Source organism: Phyllostomus hastatus, unplaced genomic scaffold (genome assembly GCF_019186645.2).
Source record: "Phyllostomus hastatus isolate PE091 unplaced genomic scaffold, TTU_PhHast_1.1 phas_scaffold_46, whole genome shotgun sequence".
Lineage (NCBI taxonomy): Eukaryota > Metazoa > Chordata > Mammalia > Chiroptera > Phyllostomidae > Phyllostomus > Phyllostomus hastatus.
In genome coordinates, this window is record NW_025334032.1 from 19296496 (window position 1) to 19314993 (window position 18498).

General features: G+C 41.1%; 1 protein-coding gene across 4 annotated transcripts; it reads left to right on the top strand.

Moving 5' to 3' along the window:
- Window positions 1-868: 868 nt before the first annotated feature.
- On the top strand, window positions 869-17781 carry CHAMP1 (chromosome alignment maintaining phosphoprotein 1). Of its 4 annotated transcripts, none has more exons than XM_045821603.1 (4): window positions 869-1001; window positions 6978-7251; window positions 9119-9232; window positions 14836-17781. In XM_045821603.1, the coding sequence occupies exon 4, from the start codon at window positions 14890-14892 to the stop codon at window positions 17353-17355; it is 2466 nt and encodes an 821-aa protein (XP_045677559.1). In that variant the 5' UTR covers window positions 869-1001; window positions 6978-7251; window positions 9119-9232; window positions 14836-14889; the 3' UTR covers window positions 17356-17781. The 4 variants fall into 4 exon arrangements, with proteins under 4 accessions (XP_045677559.1, XP_045677558.1, XP_045677561.1 ...); XM_045821602.1 differs by having other exon boundaries at window positions 882-1001; window positions 6981-7251; XM_045821604.1 differs by lacking the exon at window positions 869-1001 and adding an exon at window positions 1019-1198 and having other exon boundaries at window positions 6981-7251.
- Window positions 17782-18498: the final 717 nt, after the last annotated feature.

Here is an 18498-nt window from a genome sequence, read left to right on the forward strand (position 1 = left end):
AGGGTGTTCAACTTTTTCATAAAGAACTTTTTGATGTTAGGAGATTAGTGTTCATTTTAGAGTTGAGCCGTGAAGGATGGGAAGGGTTTAAATGATGTTCAATAATGTGTGGTCCCCCTTTCCCCCTCCCAGCAGTGATTAAATCTAATCAAAATGAATAGGTCACTTTGGTACAAAAACAAAACTCTGAATTTTTCCTAAAATGCACCCCAAGTGACTGTATAAAGTCAGCATTTGTCCAGAAAGTAAAGAACACAGGATCTTAAATCGGGCGTGAAAGGGAGATTAACACAAAGAATGGCAGAACAGATGGAGATGTCGGGAACTGAGGTCCAGCGGATGCCTTTCGCTCACACAAATGAACCTTGCGGGGCGCCCTTTGCTCGCACCGGCCAACCAGGCGACGAGGCATTAGCTCCTACGTGGGAACCCGCTCTGATCGGAGTGGCGGAACCGCGGGTAAGGATCAGTTTGTTTTGCCCTAACAGGTTCTACCCCCGCCTTCGGCCAAAGACTCTGAAATTCCAGGCCTCTTCCTTCCGCAGCACCTTCTCGGTTGGGCGTCCCCAGGCCTGGGCTGGATGTCTCGACCCGACAGGCCACACAAGACTGCCGACGGCGCAGCCAGCCGGGACCATTACGACTACGACCCTTCCAGTGCCCCCACCGACTGGCGGGAATTTCCAGAAGCTGGTCCGACACGTCACTTCCGATGTTTGGGCGGGCAGCTCCACGCGCACTTACGCCCACAGCTGGCTGCGACCCGCGATCGGAGCTATGATTGGTCCGCGAGGAAGGGCGCGCTTCGCCAAACTCGCTTCCCGTCAGCCCCAGTCCACACGTCCCACGGCCGCGCGCACGCTCGTGCGTCTGGAGCCCGCGACTGCGCCTCGCCGCCATTCGGAAGGCCCCTGCTCTGCAGGGCCTCGCGGTGCAACTCGAGAGCGCAAGCCCGGCCTCCCACCGACGTTCGCCCACTTGGACGCCACTGCGGTCCAGCGGTGAGAAGCGGGGCGGGCAGGGAGGGGCGCGGTCGGAACCCGCACACCCCGAGGCCTGCATCCCGAGGGAGCCTAGGGCGTACCCCTAGGAGGGGCCTGCACCCCTTCCAATCCCGCTCGGCTGGCTGGCGGAAGGACCCGCTTCCCAGAAGCCGCGGGCCGGGTGGACTGCACTGGACTTGAGGGTGGGGAGGCAGGTAACATTTTACTTAAAACGCTGCTGGGAAGTCAGTTTTGTCTCTAAAAGAATGCATTTATTTCGTTTCAGTCCTAGATGCAGTTTTCTCCGATGCTAGACTGCATGGGTTTTTGTCATTGTTTTAAAACCAGCTACGCAACCCACAGAATGGGAGAAAAATGTCAGAGAAGGGGTCAGTGTGCAGAACATGTAAAGAACTCTCGTTACTCACAACACAAAGCAATCCAACTCAAAATAGGGCAAGGGACTTAAGTAGGCATTTCTCCAAAGAAAATACACAAATGGCCAATGAGCACACCAGAGGATGCTCATTAGCCGTCAAAGTTATGAAAATAAAAACCAGAGTGAAATACAGTATCACACCCACTGGGATGGCTATTCAAAAAAAAAAAGTCACAAGTGTTGACGAGGATGTGGAGAAACTGGAACACTTGTGCGTTACTGGCAGGGACGTAAAATGCTGCAGCCAGGAGCTGTGGATAATGATTTAGTAGTGGTTCCTCAAAAATTTAAACAGAGTTATTATGTGATCCAACAATTTCACAGTTCTCTGGTATACACTCCCAAGAATTGAAAGCAGGGACTCAAATAGATCTTGTACACCAGTGTTGATTTAAATAGCAGCCTTATTTAAAATAGCCAAAAAGGAGACAATCCATTGTCTACCGACAGATGAATGTTACTTATCTTTTTAAAAAATGTATTGATTTTAAAGGGAGAAACATTGATTTTTGTTGTTCCACTTTATACATTGATTGACTCTTGTTTATGTCCTGACCAGGTATTGAATGAACCTTTGTCATATGGGATGACGCTCTAATCAACTGAGCAACCTGGCCATTGGTTTTCATCCTTAATAAGGACTGAAATTCTGTTATATGCTATGGTGTAGATGTGCTAAGTGAATTAAGCCAAATAAACAAGGACAAGGATTGTATAGTTCCATTCAGAAAATGGAAGAGATTACCAGGTGGGGGTGGGGTGAGGATGGAAGTTATTGTTTAGTGGGTACAGAGATTCTGTTTGTGGTGATGAAAAATTCTGGAGATGAATAATGGTGATGGTTTTACAATATTGTGAATGTACGTAATGTCACTAAATTGTGCTTTTAAAATAGTATGGTAAATTTTGTTATCTTTAATACAGTTTGTTTTTATTTTATTTATTTAGTTGAAGTATATTTTATTGATTGTGCTGTTACAGTTGTCCCATTACTTTCTCCCCTTTATCCCCTCCACCCTGCACCCCCTCTCCCTCTAAGCACTTCCCCTCCTTAGTTTGTGTCTATGAATCGTACATACAATTTCTTTGGCTCCTTCATTTCCCATATTGTTCTTAACCTTCTCCTATCAGTTTCGTACCTATCATTTATGCTTTTTATTCCCTGTACCTTTTCCTCCATTCTCCCTGCTCCCCTTCCCCACTGATAACCCTCCAAGTGATCTCCATTTCTGTGATTCTGTTTCTGTTCTAATTGTTTGCTTAGTTCCTGTTTTTGTTTTAGGCTCATTTGTTGATAGTTGTTGAGCTTGTTGTTATTTTACTGTTCATAGTTTGTTTTTTTAATATAATTTATTGATTATGCTATTGCAGTTGTCCCATTTGCCCCCTTTATTCCCCTCCATCCTGAACACCCTCTTCCACCCACATTCCCCCCCTTTAGTTCATGTCCATGGGTCATGCATATAAATTCTTTGGCTTTACCATTTCCCATATTATTCTTAACCTCCCCCTGTTTATTTTCTACCTACCATTTTGCTACTTATTCTCTGTACCTTTTCCCCCACTCCCTCACTAATAGATAACCCTCCATGTGATTTTCCGTTTCTGTGATTCTGTTTCTGTTCTAGTTGTTTGCTTAGTTTGTGTTTGTTTTTGTTTTTGGTGTGGTTGTTAGTAAATGAGTTTGTTGTCATTTTACTGTTCATATTTTTTATCTTTTTCTTAGATAAGTCCCTTCAACATTTCATATAATAAGAACTTGGTGATCATGAATTCCTTTAACTTGACCTTATCTGAGAAGCACTTTATCTGCCCTTCCATCCTAAATGATAGCTTTACTGGATAGAGTAATCTTGGATATAGGTTTTTCATGACCTGGAATACTTCTTTCCAGCCCTTTCTTGCCTATAAGGTCTCTTTTGAGAAATCAGCTGACAGTCTTATGGGAACTCCTTTGTAGGTGACTATCTCCTTTTCTCTTGCTGCTTCTAGGATTCTCTCTTTCATTTTAATCTTGGCTAGTGTAATTATGATGATGTGCTTTGGTGTGTGTTTCCTTGTGTCCAACTTCTTTGGGACTCTCTGAGCTTCCTGTCCTTCCTGGAAGTCTATTTCCTTTGCCAGATTGGGGAAGTTCTCCTTTATTATTTGTTCAAATAAGTTTTCAATTTCTTGCTCTTTGTCTTCTCCTTCTAGCACCCCTATGATTTGGAGGTTGGAACGTTTCAAGATGTCCTGGAGGTTCCTAAGCCTCTCCTCATTTTTTTTGAATTCTTGTTTCTTTATTGTGTTCTGGTTGAATGTTCCTTTCTTTCTTCTGGTCCAAACTGTTGATTTGAGTCCTGATTTCCTTCCCATCACTGTTGGTTCCCTGTACATTTTCCTTTATTTCACTTAGCGTAGCCTTCATTTTTCCATCTAATTTGCGACCATATTCAACCAATTCTGTGAGCATCCTAATTACCATTGTTTTAAACTGTGCATCTGTTAGGTTGGCTATATCTTCATCACTTAGTTGTGTTTTTTGTGGAACTTTGATCTGTTCTTCCATTTGGGCCTTTTTTTTTTTTTTTTTTGGGTCTTGGTACACCTGGTACATAGTAAGGGGCAGGGGCTTAGGTTTTCATCAGGGCAGGGCAACCCACATCGCTGCCTTGTGATGCTGTATGAGGGGGAGGGGTCCAAGAGGGAACAATGGTGCTTGTTCCGCTTTCTGCTTATTTTCAGTGACTCCCCCCACTATCAACAAGCAAATTGGACCCTTCTGGTACTGACTCCTGGTGGGTGGGTTTGTGCACATTCTACGACCCTGTTGGTCTTTCCAACAAACCCTCCTGTGAGACTGGGAGTTTCTCCTGCTGCCACCTTAACCCCTACAGGTGTTTTCAGTCAGAGGCTTTGAGGCTTGATCTCCTCCAGCTGGGATCCTGGGTTTCGCATTCTGTCTTGCTCCCCATTGCTCCTCCCTGTTTATCTGCCCTCAAATGTGGGACCTCCCAGTCCGCAATCTGCCGCCTTGTCGTGAGTCCTCTCTGCCCAGCTGCCCATCTCTGCACGTCCTACTGGTCTGGATGAATATTTCTTCTTTAACTCCTTAGTTGTCGGACTTCCATACAGTTTGATTTTCTGTCAGTTCTGGTTGCTTTTTGTTTTTAAATTTGTTGTTTTCCTTTTTTTTTTTGTTGTGTGAGGAGTCACTGTTTATAACTACGTCTCCATCTTGGCCAGAAGTCAAGATTTATATTCTGTTCATAGTTTTTGATCTTTTTTTCTTAGATAAGTCCCTTTAACATTTCATATAATAAGAGCTTGGTGATGATGAATTAATTCCTTTAACTTGACTTTATCTGAGAAGCACTTTATCTGCCCTTCTATTGTAAATGAAAGCTTTGCTGGATAGAGTCATCTTGGATGTAGGTCCTTGCCTTTCATGACTTGGAATACTTCTTTCCAGGCCCTTCTTGCCTGCAAGGTTTCTTTTGAGAAATCAGCTAATAACCTTATGGGAACTCCTAGACTGTAGGAAACTGTCTCCTTTTCTCTTGCTGCTTTTAAGATTCTCGCCTTATCTTTAATCTTGGGTAATGTAATTATGATGATGTGCCTTGGTGTGTGCTTCCTTGTGTTTAACTTCTTTGGGACTCTCTGAGCTTCCTGGCCTTCCTGGAAGTTTATTTCCTTTGCCAGATTGAGGAGTTTTTCTTCATTATTTTTCAAATAAGTTTTCATTTTCTTGCTCTTCGTCTTCCCCTTCTGGCACCCCCGTGATGTAAAGTTGTCCCAGAGGCTCCTAGGGACAACATTAAAAGCCTGTCCTTATTTTTTTTTTTTTTTGAATTCTTGTTTCTTCATTCCATTCTGGTTGAATGTTTATTTCTTTCTTCTGGACCAAAGTCATTGATCTGAGTCCTGATTTCATTCCCTTCACTGTTGGTTCCCTGTATATTTTTATTTATTTCACTTTGCATAGCCTTCACTTCTTCCTCTATTTTGTGTCCATACTCAATAATTTCTGTGAGCATCCTGATTACCAGTGTTTTGAACTCTGTATCTGATAGGTTAGCTATCTTCTCTTTGCTTAGTTCTTTTTCAGGAGCTTTGATCAGTTCTATCATTGGACCATGTTTCTTTGTGTTGGGGCACCTGTTGTGTTACAAGGGGCGGAGCCTTAGGTATGCGACTTAAGTTGGCGGAGGCCAACTTAAATCTCTGTTGTGACGATGTATGAGGGGGAGGGGTCAGAGGGAGCAACTGCTTCTTGCTTGGCTTTCGCCCAACTTTTAGCCGCTTCCCTCACTACCCACAAGCAAATTGGGCCCTTTTGGTGCTGATTCCTGGGTGGATGGGTTGTGTATGTTCTAAGAACTCTGTGGGACTCTCCAATGAATTCTCCTGTGAGGCTGGGACTTTCTCCCACTGCCGCCTCAACCCCCACAGGTTTTTATAGTCAGGTTTTGAGGCTTTATTTCTAAGCGCTGGTACCCTGGGTTGCATGGTCTGTCTCACTCCCCAGTTGTTCCTCCCGGTTTATCCGCACATGAATGTGGGACCACCCCGTCCACCAGCCACCACCTCACCCACCCCGTCCCCTGCCTTGCTGCATGTCATCTCTGCCCCTACTACTGGTCTGGTTAAATGTTTCTTTAACTCCTTGGTTATCATACTTCCATACAGTTAGATTTTCTGGCAGTTCTGGTTGTTTTTTGTTTTTTTTTAATTGGTGATTGTCCTTTTTTTGGTTGTGTGAGGAAACAAAGTATATCGTTGCTGGAAGTTTTACCACAGTTTTTAAAAATGTGTAGGGAAAGGCAAAATTACAGAGGCAGGAAAAAGATCAGTGGCTGTTAGGAGCACAGGGAATTGTTACAGCATTGGAAGTATTCTGTGTGATTCTGTCATGGTGGGTATATGACACCATATGTTTATGAAGCCCATAGAACTGTGAAACTGGTAAGGTGACTCCTGATGTAAACTGTGGACTTCAGTTATATCAGTATTTGTTTGTTATTTATAACAAATGTACCACACTATTGTCGGATGTTAATATTAGGAGAAGTTGTGTGCAGGAAGGTATGTGAAAACAAAATTTTCTGTTTATTTTTCTTTAAATCTAAAATTGCTCAAAAAAAAGTTTACACAGTTTTAAAAAATCAGCTGTGGTAAAGAGCCATACTAGTGTGTATGTACATAAAACCCAGTTAGCTTTAAATGTGCTCTGCATGTTGAGTTTTAATTTTAAAAGCTATACATCAGAATGTTTTTTAAAATGACCAGGAAGAAATTGAGTAAGAATGGGAAATGGGTGTGATACCATATGGCATATAACTTCATTGAAAAGTACAGGATGATACACTGGCAAAACAGTAATGATTAGCACTTCTGTATTTAAAACATGTAGTCTGTAGAGGTGAAGCTAGGCTAAGAGAAATTTTTATTATCTGGACAGTTTAGATTTACTTTCATCTTTAGGCTTAGGAACTCTGAAAATTAAGGGCGGGGGGATGTGCTAGAATCTTAAAAGCCGAAAGGAATCTCAGTGTCTGTTCTCTACCCAGCAGGTGAATTCTATAATCGGTTCTGCTACACCGAAGTGGGAAAGACAGCATTGTGTTACAACATAATTCCAGAATTGGGAAATCAGGGTCTTGTGCTGCTTCCTCTGACCTAACTCATGTGACCTTCCACAAGTCATCTTTCTCACTCAGCATCAGTTTTCTCAACTGTGAAATGAAGAGACAGGACTCCAGTCCTCTGAGGATTCTTCCAGTCCAGTCCTGATCATTGGCTGCCCATTACAGAGGCTCCTACCTGACAAAGCAACTTACTCTGGTCTGTGATTGAGTAGTTCATAAAACTTTGTGTTGAGCTCACATCTGTTTTGCTGCTGGCTTCCACTTGTTGCTTCTAGGACAGCTTACATATTATCCACAATTCTTCCCCTTTTGAAGATAAGTGCTTGTGTTCACAAGTGACATGTTTTCAAAGACTGCGGGTGGTCCTGGTTGCTTTTTTTATGCAAGTTGCTGGTGTTAGGGAACTGCCCAGAGCTGGAGACAGTGATACTCTGCCAAATGCAGAATATGAAATGCAGTTCTCTATAGTGCTATATTCTGCAGTTCATAGTTGGATTCTGAATGTCTGATGAATTTCATCTTGTTGATTTTGGCCCATTGTATTGGCTTTTCAAGATCTTATTAATTTCACTGTATTTGGTTGGTCATGATATACTAGAAAATGCCCAGGTGGATAGCTGAACTTTATTCTGGTCTTCTGTCACATACTGATTATTTACATGATCTTGAGCAAGTTAATGTTTAGGTCTGAGCTTCCTCAACTATAAATTGAAGTTTTAAAGTAGGTGGTCCCTGAGGTCTTCTTTTATCCTAAAATCCAGTGGCTCTAAGACTAGAAGGTAGCTCAGGTCTTTTCTAGTTTTAAAATCCTGTGAATCTAAGATCAGATCGCTCATCTTCCTGAGAGAAGGTTTGAGATTGAATAGGTACTCTCTGAGCAGACACCATGTGCCAGGGATGTGCAAGGGTTATAGAGGTGAGTGGGTAGTCCCTGCCCTCTGAGAACCCATGGTCCGGTGTGGAATCATGCGGTGGTTCCAGAGGGTGACAGCCACTACAGTAGAGATGTACATACAGCAAGGGGTCCAAGGAAGACTGGAGAGGGCAGGGAATTGGCCAGTATTTAAGAAGCAATCCCACCTAAAGTGTGGAGGAACGTGCCTGATGACTGGGTGGCAAGATGTAGAGTGTAAAGGAGAGGAAATGCCTTGTACAAAGGTCTGGAAGCTTGAATTGTCAGGAAATTCCAGTGGGTCAGTACTTTGAGAATGCAATGTAGTCGGGGCAGATTATGAAGAGCTTTATAAGCCGTGTTCAAATTTTGTGCCATAGGGGTTGGAATTACCTTGACAAATTGTGAGCAGTCAAGTCACAGTGGGTTTTTATGTTTGGAAAATGATGGTAGCGATATGATGAGTGGATTGGAGGGAAGTGAGACTAGTGGCAGGGAGGTCGGATATCAGAATTAAAGCAGTGGCATAGGGAATAGAGGAAAGGGCTGGTAAACGTGCTGGAACTTGATTAGACAAGTATTGTGAGCTGTCACCTAGCTTGTTCCCAGCCAGTTTATCCCATTCTGTTCAAGTCAACAACTCACCAAGACCCTTGTGTCTTCTCTTTGAAATTAGTGCATGACAAAGCAGTCACTGAAAGGAAGTCACCACCGTCCTTCCTTTCTCTAGAGGCCTCCTCTTTGCCTCTTGATCCTGTCGATTATGTTGTTCTTCCCCACTGCCTGTTAGTTTGCTGTCCAGCTGTCCAGTGCGCATAATGGACAGAATGCCAGCTGCAGCTGAAGTCACGGAGCAGTCTCCTGAGTGCTTGTCACGTCAGCTGAAGGTAGATGGTGGTTTGAGAAAGGTTTGGTTCTGTACGTGGCGTTAGTTCCATAATGGATTACTAAAGTGGAGTTAGACAGGGATGGTGCCAGGGGTAGATAGCATCTACTGTATTTGGTGTCATTCCATTGAAGTAAGTGTCCAGGCTGGTTGGATCAGACGCCTCTCACTGCGGGGGGTGGGGCAGAATAGTGAGAGAAATAGGCGGAATTCTATTTTAGGGGGTACAAGAAATCACAGAGATAGGATTTTGATTGCCTTTTGTTATTATTATTATTTTTTTAGGTTCATCTTTGTCCTTCTTCATGTACTCCAGGCTATTTTCTGTGGTTTAGTCAAAAAGCCATGTGAACTTGCTGCCCTTTGAAGACTACTTTAAGATTTCTAGTGAGACAGCTGGTAAGTCTACTAGGGAAAAGCATATTGGTCTTTATAAAGTGTTAACTACCAGCATTTCTTTGCATTTTTAAAAAATTCTATTTTATTTTATTTTGCTTTTTAATGTTTAGGAGAACATTTTATGATGAAAATATTTTTGAAAAGCACATGGAGTTCTTAAGGAAAAACTATAAAATATACCCAGCCATAATATAATATGGTATATGAACATGTGCTGGTGGTATTCATAGCTATGATAGAATTTGGGATTTGAGAGGTATATTCTGTAATATTCTTTTTAATATTTTTTAATTAAGAGGTTACTGGAGTATGATAATGAGGCTTAATAGTAGGTAGGTGTGGGTAATAGAAACTTTGAGACTGGCCAGAAGAGTGGTCAGAAGAGGAAAGAGGGAGGGCCATTTGGGAGAGATGGGGAATGGTTTGAAGTCTAAGGAGCCATCAGGGTTTAAGACAGACTGAAAGGGAACGGATGGTGTATTTACAGAGTGGCGCTCCACGTGAAGGGTGGGAGAGCTGGTGAATGGACAGATTTGGTGGGCAGCAGTTGAGGACAAAAGTAGTCTGTCCACTCCAAGAAGCTGCGGTGGCAGGGGGCTCCTTAAGGTGAGAGCAGTAGGAATTAGGCTAAGTGGTATTCATTAAAAAGAGGGACTGAATCCCTGGCTGGGTGGCTCAGTTGGCTGGAGCGTTGTTCCGTATACCCGAATGTTGCAGGTTCCATCCTGGGCAGGACACGTACCTATGTTGAGGGTTCAGTCTGCAGTCAGAGCTGGGAGGCAAACGATGGAAGTCTCTCATATCAGTGTCTGTCTGTCTCTCCCTCTCTTTCTCTGTTTCTCTCAAGTCAATAAATATGTACTTGGGTGAGGATTAAGAATAAAATTAAGGACTATATTACAGGAGCAGCTGTAAAATGGATGGTTAGTGTAAAACTTCAAAAGAGGTGAGAAAGGGAGAAATCTAGTCAATGGAAAGTATTGGGGTAGTCAAAAACACCATATGATTTTTTTCATAAAAGACATTTTTTTATTTTCACCAATAACTTTATTGATTTGGATATTTTGAGTATGTTGTCTATCTCCTGCGTGGTGTAACATTGATTGTTCTCAGTTAATGTCTCGATTTGATTGCTATCAACTTCAACTGGTCTACCTGACTGTGGAGCATTGTCCAGTAGGAAACCTTTGGCACAAAACCTCACAAACCACTTTTCACACGTCTGATCAGTCACAGCGCCTTCTCCATATGCTGCACAAATCTTTTTTTGTGTTTCTTACCTTTCTTGAAATAATAAAGCATAATATGCTGAAAATGTTGCTTATTTTCTTCCATCTTCAGTACTAAAATGGCTATACAAAAGTCCACCAATTTTGATGGTTTTTAAAAATGCATGCTGATATGACAGCTGTCACAATAAAATCTAACAAAATTATTTCAGATGAAGTTAAAGACATCTAAGTGCTACTAGAGTCATCCTGTGGAAAACAAACTTTTTGGCCACCCCAATAGAAATAAGAAGAGGTGGTAGAGCTTCGCCTACTGAAAGGGACCACAAGACTGGGGTAACAGTCGGGAAGAGTGTGGCGAAAAGGGGGACCAGTTCTCTACTGTGGGACTGTATTAGAGACACCTGGTATTGAGATGTGGTTTTGTTTTATTCTGATTTTTCTTTGGTAAGTTTGCCAGAAGCATTTTTAAAAATCTTCCTGACTATAAAACAGTATATTCTGACATGTCTGTGAGGATAGAAGAAAAAAATGCTTTACCCTTAAAGTTTATAATCTAATCCCTATATTACATACTTACTGGGCTTTTTGATGGCCTCTATTATATGCGCTACTGTTGGTAAAAGTTGGGCAGCATGTAGGAAAGGAAGAAAGTTGTTTTGTTAATGGGACTACACATTATGCAGAGAGGTGTGGCTGAGTAAGTGCTGTAGTGAAATGAGAAAACAAAAGTTCTTCATACTGTGTATGAATTATTGCTTGAGAAGTTGGAAAAAGTTTCTGTTAAGTTTGTTTAAGCTTAAAAAACCTGGACAAGAAATCATGAAAGTAATGCCTTTCTTTGTCACAAGCAGGACTGGAGCACAATACTATAATAATAGCTAACACTGAGTGCTTGCTCTATGTAGCAGACATTATTCTAAACATGCTATAAAATATTACTGTACATCCATTTTACAGTCAAGGAAACTGAAGCATAGAAGTGTTTAGTCACTTGATAAAAACCACATAGTGGAATCAGGACTCAAACCTAGCAAGCCTGAGCTCTTAACCTCTGTGTCATAATGTACGTAGCGTATGACATGGTGCACATTAGACCCAGTATCTATTATCTAAAGGGATAATAGAAGTATCCCTTTACTGTCCATTACTGCCGCTTATGGCCAGACGGGGTTATTGAGATAACCTAGTCTTTTTACATGTTTTCTTTATTTTGTTTTTAAGTTAAAAATTCTTTTTAGAAATTTTTTTCTGAACTAAGTGATTTCATATATATATGTGTGTGTGTGTGTGTGTGTGTGTGTGTGTGTGTGTGTGTGTGTGTATTTGTGTGTGTGTATATTTGTAGTCCTTGTGGCCCTGAAAACAATTTTCTAACAGATAGGATAATTGCTAATACTTTCTGAAGCACTAGTTTGTTTCTTCAATTCACACCTTTCTAACTTTAGACCCCTCTCAAAAATGCAAATGATATACCACTGATATCGGTGATTGAAAACAATATTGTCAGTAATAACATTTTAAAAAGGTGAAAGATTTTTATATGATCTGAAGAGAACCCAGGGTATAATAACATTTTAAAAACAAGTTATTAAAATTAGAAGTAATAGAGTTTTAAATTAATGTTTTTTAAGTTAATAAAGGGAGATCCTGTGATTATCAGTGTTTCTAATCTGTACTGTCTTTTTGAGCAGCAGTAACATAGAAAAAGTATATTTTGACCTTGTTTTACCATTAGCACAAAGCTCACTGTATACTCTCACTAGTAGCTGGTATTTTTGGTAAATGATGGGGCATAACTGAATGAGAAGAGATTTTGCAAGCCACTTAGTGAATAAACAAACTGTATGTGTACGTTACAGAGTCTGTTTTATCGATTGTTGGAGTCCTATGCTGAGAAGAGCATACAGGTGGAACTGCCTGGAGAACACAGGAGAGTCCAGAATAGAATTATATACATGAAATTTAGTAAATACTAAGAGGAAAATTAAACACAGTAAGGGAAAGGGTTGTGTAATCAATGTTGCAGATAAATGGACTGTTCATTTGGGGTGAAAAAATAGGCTGGGTTCCTAGTCCTTGTCCTTATTAAAGATACAAATGTAAAAAAGAACTAAATTATCATCCTTACGAGTGTTGCTCAGTTGTTAGGGCATTGTCCCACAAAGCAAAATGTTGCCAGTAAATTATCACCATGACTGGGGTGGCTTATTTAGTCGGGTGTAGTCCTGCAAAGCAAAAGGTCGCCGGTTTGATTCTTGGTCAGGGCACATGTCTGGGTTGTGGGTTCAGTCCTTGGTTGGGGTAGAGGCACCCGATCAATGCTTCTCTTTTACATCTGTGTTTCTCTCCCTCCCTTCCCCCCTCTAAAAATTAATAAAAATTAAAATTAAAGTATCAAAATCATAGGGAAATATTGATTAAAAATAATGAAGTGGGAAAGCATAATTTAAAAGGCAGTCATAAGGAAAACACTTAAGTTTTTAATTTTTATGTAAACCAATTGTATGTAGTTAAAAATAGTCATAATAAAGTCAAGACAAATTGATAAACTGAAATATTTTCATTATATAAGAGTTTATTTCTTTTATGTATAAGGATGATTTTCAGATAATTAAGAAAATAGACAAAGCATATCCTAGACAAAGAAATACAAATGGCTAATAAGCAAAGAAAAATGTTCAATATTTCTCATTAAAGAAAACCACATTAAAACAACAGTGAGATAGTAGTTTTCATTTAAGAGATAGCAAAGATTAGAAATTTAATGATACTCCATGTTGGTGAGGAATTTGGGGAATTGTTCCTCACGTAATAGTCCTGTAACTTCTTGAGTTTTTGGTAAAATGTATCAATTTTAATTGCAAATAGCCTTTGAACCAGGTAATTCATTTCTAGGAATTCTCCCTTCAGAAATACCCTCACATTAAAAGATACGCGACAAAAATTCTGCGTTTACTCTGTATGTAAAAATGTTTTAGAAAATGCCCTCTGACTCAGCAGGGCTCCTGAAGCCAGTACTTGCCCTTTCCATGGAAACTCAGAAAATGGGCGTGGTCTTATCTCCCGAATCACCAAACCTGCTCTTCTGACTTCGCTGGAGCCTCACAAGCCTGGTCCTGTTTTTTTCTCTTGAGACAGAGAGACCCCTTCTCTTCCTTAAGTGAAAGCAGATAGTATGTTTAATGCCCCATTTGTGTAGAATGTGTTTTTGTATTTGCGTATACACAGAGCATTTCCTCAGTGATGTGAGTACAGGGGCTGCCTCTGGGGAGTGATACTGTGTATTTTGTACAGTGTGAATGGTTTTAACCGAGCTTCTGTTACTTTTACCACCTAAGAAGACTCATTTAAAATTTTTAAAAGTTATATTTTCTGGCAAGCAAGTTCCTGCCTCAAGGTTGTCCTCTATCTAAATTGCCCTTTGCTTGGCAAGGGCAACATCTCTGTTCAAGTAATTACTTTAAGCTTAGGATGGTGTGTCATTCAAAATTTCTGCTGGAGTGTCTCCTTGACAGTGTTCTCTGCATTGCCTTCCACACTCTTACCTCCCTGTCAGTGTTAAGCACCATACAGCAAGACACCCCTTCTGCCTTGGGTGCTTGGAAAAGCATGGGACACAAAATAATTTATTAAATAAATTAATAAAATGCTTTACATTAGGATGCTAAAATACAAGATATGTTGGGTTTTATTAAAAACATCTTTTCATAGTTAGACTTAATTTAACAAGTGTTTTCTGAAATGGATTTAAAGTTTCTTGCTCAGCCTTAAGTAGCCTAACTTGAATTTTGATGTTTACTTATTAGTTTTGTGCACTGTCAGCTTGTTGATATTCGGAGTTTTAAAATCAAGATGTAAAGCTCATGCAGTAGATAATTCTGGGGTCAGACATGGGTCACTGATAGTTTCATAACCTGGTTAAGTCACTTCTCCGAACCTCGGTTGTTTTTTATCTGTAAATGAAAGTGAAAAAATAATACTTGAGTCATATTGTTAGGAGGGTTACATGAGATGATGTATATGTAACTAGCAGAGTTCCTGGGACTTAGTTAAAAATTAGTTCCATTTCTTCTTCAGTGTTTTAATAGAGATATTATTGAATAATATGCATATGCCATCCTAGGCTTAAAATTAAGCAGTTTTACAATAAGGTAGACTAGCATTTCATTAAAGATTATGTTCCCTGATGTACAAAGGACACATGGACAAAGCCAAAGTGGGGCGGATCAAGGGTGGGAGGTGGGGGATGGCAGGGGTGGGGGGGACATGGAGACAATTTTTTATTGTTGTATTTGAACAACAATAAAAAAAGGAAAAACAATTAAAAAAGATGATGTTCCCTGAAAATAATTTATTTCTATTTCATTACAGCCCTGTTGAAACTTTTTAAAGAATATAATTGTGTGTGTTACAACAGAAAGAAAAATGGAAGTTTTTCAGGAGCTTCGTAAACCACCAGTACGTTTGGAGTGTGACCACTGCAGCTTCAGAGGCACGGATTATGAAAACGTGCAGATCCACATGGGCACCATCCACCCAGAATTTTGTGATGAAATGGATGCTGGCGGGTTAGGTAAAATGATATTTTACCAGAAAAGTGCAAAGCTGTTTCATTGCCATAAATGCTTCTTCACCAGCAAGATGTACTCTAATGTATACTATCATATCACATCCAAGCATGCAGCCCCAGAGAAATGGAATGAGAAACCAAAAAATCAGTCAAACAAAGAAACAGACTCTGTGAAAAGCCCTCCTCTTCCTGAACACCAGAAAATGCCCTCTAGTTCAGCAGAACTCCAGAAACCCGCACCTGCCCTTTCCATTGAAACACAGACACTTGGTCCAGTGTTGTCTCCAGAGTCACCCAAACCTACTCTTCCTTCCCTGGAGCCTCAGAAGCCCGGCCCTGTTGTTTCTCCTGAGCCACAGACACCTTCTCTTCCTTCTCCTGAGCCACTAAAAACTACCCCTGTTTCTTCTCCTGAACTTCCAAAACCAATTCCTGTTGTTTCTGAATCTCAGAAACCAACCCCAGTTCCTTCTCCAGAACCACAGAAGCTTGCTCCCGGGTCTCCTGAGCCAGTAAAGACTGCTCTTATTAATCCCAAACCTCAGAAACACTCCCATTTTCCAGAAACTTCGGGGCCGCCTTCAGCCCCCTCTCCAGAGTCACCAGTTCTAGCTGCTTCCCCTGAACCTTGGGGGCCATCCCCAACTGCGTCTCCAGAGTCTCGGAAGCCAGCCCGGACAGTCTCCCCGGAGCCAAGGAAGCCATCCCCGTCAGAGTCTCCTGAACCTTGGAAGCCATTCCCTGCTGTCTCTCCAGAACCTAGGAGACCAGCACCAGCTGTGTCACCAGGTTCTTGGAAGCCAGGGCCACCTGGGTCCCCCAGGTCTTGGAAATCTAGTCCTTCAGCATCAGGACCCTGGAAGCCAGCTAAACCTGCTCCATCTGTGTCTCCTGGACCTTGGAAACCAATTCCTTCCATATCACCTGGACCTTGGAAACCAGCTTCATCTGTGTCCCCTGCATCCTGGAAGTCATCGGTCTCACCTGGATCCTGGAAAACTCCTCCTGCATCTCCTGAGTCATGGAAGTCAGGTCCACCGGAACTTCGAAAGACAACTCCTACCTTGTCACCTGAACATTGGAAGGCAGTCCCCCCAGTGTCTCCTGAGCTCCGTAAAGCAGGACCTCCCTTGTCTCCTGAGCTTCGCAAATCAGGTCCACCATTGTCCCCAGACATTTGTAGTCCAGCGGGATCTCCAGAACTCAGAAAACCCTCAGGGTCTCCAGAGCTTTGGAAGCTTTCTCCTGATCAGCGAAAGACTCCTCCTGCTTCACTAGATTTTCCTGAGTTCCAGAAAAGTTCCCGTGGTGGTTCCCCTGATCTCTGGAAATCTTCCTTCTTTATTGAACCTCAGAAACCTGTCTTCCCTGAGACCCGGAAACCTTCTGGGCCACCTGAGTCCCCTAAAGCAACCTCTGATATATGGAAGCCTGTTCTCTCTATCGATACCGAGCCTAGAAAGCCTGCCCTATTTTCTGAGCCTATCAAATCGGCCCCTCCTGCTTCTCCCGAACCACGAAAACGTGCTCTTTTCCCAGAGCCACGGAAACATTCCCCTTTCCCTGAACTTGCCAAATCTGCTATGTTCTCAGACTCTCAAAAGGCAATTGAACTAGGTGATGAACTACAGACAGATGCCATAGATGATCAAAAGTGTGATATTTTAGTTCAGGAAGAACTCCTAGCTACACCTAAGAAACTCTTAGAAGACACTTTATTTCCTGCCTCAAAGAAGCTCAAGAAAGACAGCCAAGAGAACTCTGATGCTGAGCTTAGTAGTAGTGAGTACATAAAAACAGATTTGGAAGCCACGGATAGTAAGGGCCAAGAATCAAGCAGTGATCAAGAGCAGGTTGATGTGGAATCTATTGATTTCAGTAAAGAGAACAAAATGGACCTGACTAGTCCAGAGCAGTCCAAAAATGTACTCCAGTTTACTGAAGAAAAAGAGGCTTTTATCTCAGAAGAAGAGATTGCAAAATATATGAAGCGTGGGAAAGGAAAGTATTACTGCAAAATTTGTTGCTGCCGTGCTATGAAGAAAGGTGCTGTTTTGCATCATTTGGTCAATAAGCATAATGTCCATAGCCCTTACAAATGCACAATTTGTGGGAAGGCTTTTCTCTTGGAATCTCTCCTTAAAAATCATGTAGCAGCCCATGGGCAAAGTCTACTGAAATGTCCACGTTGTAATTTTGAATCAAATTTCCCAAGAGGCTTTAAGAAACATTTAACTCATTGTCAGAGCCGACATAATGAGGAGGCAAACAAAAAGCTAATGGAAGCTCTTGAGCCGCCACTGGAGGAGCAACAGATGTGATTTCTAAAAACTGTGGATATATGCTCTACAAAGGTGTTTGTTGAAACTTTTTGTTGGAAGTATAGTTAAGTAGCTTAGTTGGATCAGTAGATGTTGACGTGTATGGTGTACTGTTTTTAATTGTCTCAGTAGTGTTACACAGAATAGGCATTTGGTTATTTTTTCATGGTCTCTGTTTATGTTGCTATCTTATAAGGCAGTTCAGACTGTATATTCCAGATGTATAAAGTATCTAGTTTCTTTTAAGTACCTGTGGATAATATGAAATGTAGGCATTCATTTAACAAGCAAGAGCAAGTTGTACTCACTTTAAAATATCTAGTTAAAGTGTCTTTTTGTGAAACTGCTTTCAGACAATGGAAATTGGTTGGAATGCTTAAGAATTAGGCATGAAAATTTTGAGAAATATTCTTTTTTTAAAAGTATTTTCAGATCATAAAAGTTATTTTGAAGTTTCTATTTGATCATTTTTATAAATCTTGAACAGACATTTTCTAGATGTTTATTAACTTTTATGTCATGGAAAATTGGAGTCTCAGGGTTGCTGATTTTCTGCTAAAAGGGGGGAAATTGAGCAAGTATAAAAAGTAGTTTGCAGCCTTCTCCTATAGGAAACTGAGAAAGGTGAGTATGTTTTTGGGTTTAGTTCTTAGTTGTTTGCTTTGGAGTCTTCCATTCTGTATTTTATCCCAAGGTCTGGCCCTTCGCTTTCCTGTGAGCTCACACCAATAGACGGTCCTCAACTGCCAAGCGTTAGAGATGTGCCTCCTGCTCCTGGGCCTTGTGCGCCACCCGTCGGGACTTCAGATTAGGGTAATGGGGAGGAACTGAAAGTCTTCCAGATTGACCATAGGAAATTTTATACGCAAACATTTCTTTTGGGGAATGTGTCCATTTTTTTAAGTTGTTACTGTATATACCTTGAGCCCATTCATGGATTATTTTATTCTAAAATATTTTGTCAAATGTGTATCAAATGAAAAACAAAAGGCTTTCATGTCACCAACATTTTCATGTGTATCTTTTATTTTTTATTGTATGAGATCCACTTTCTGTTATTTTTTCCTATTTCCCCTTGTTTTCAACATACCAGTTTTTTCATATCTGGCACAATCTTTTCTCAAAGTTCTGTGGTCAGGTAAG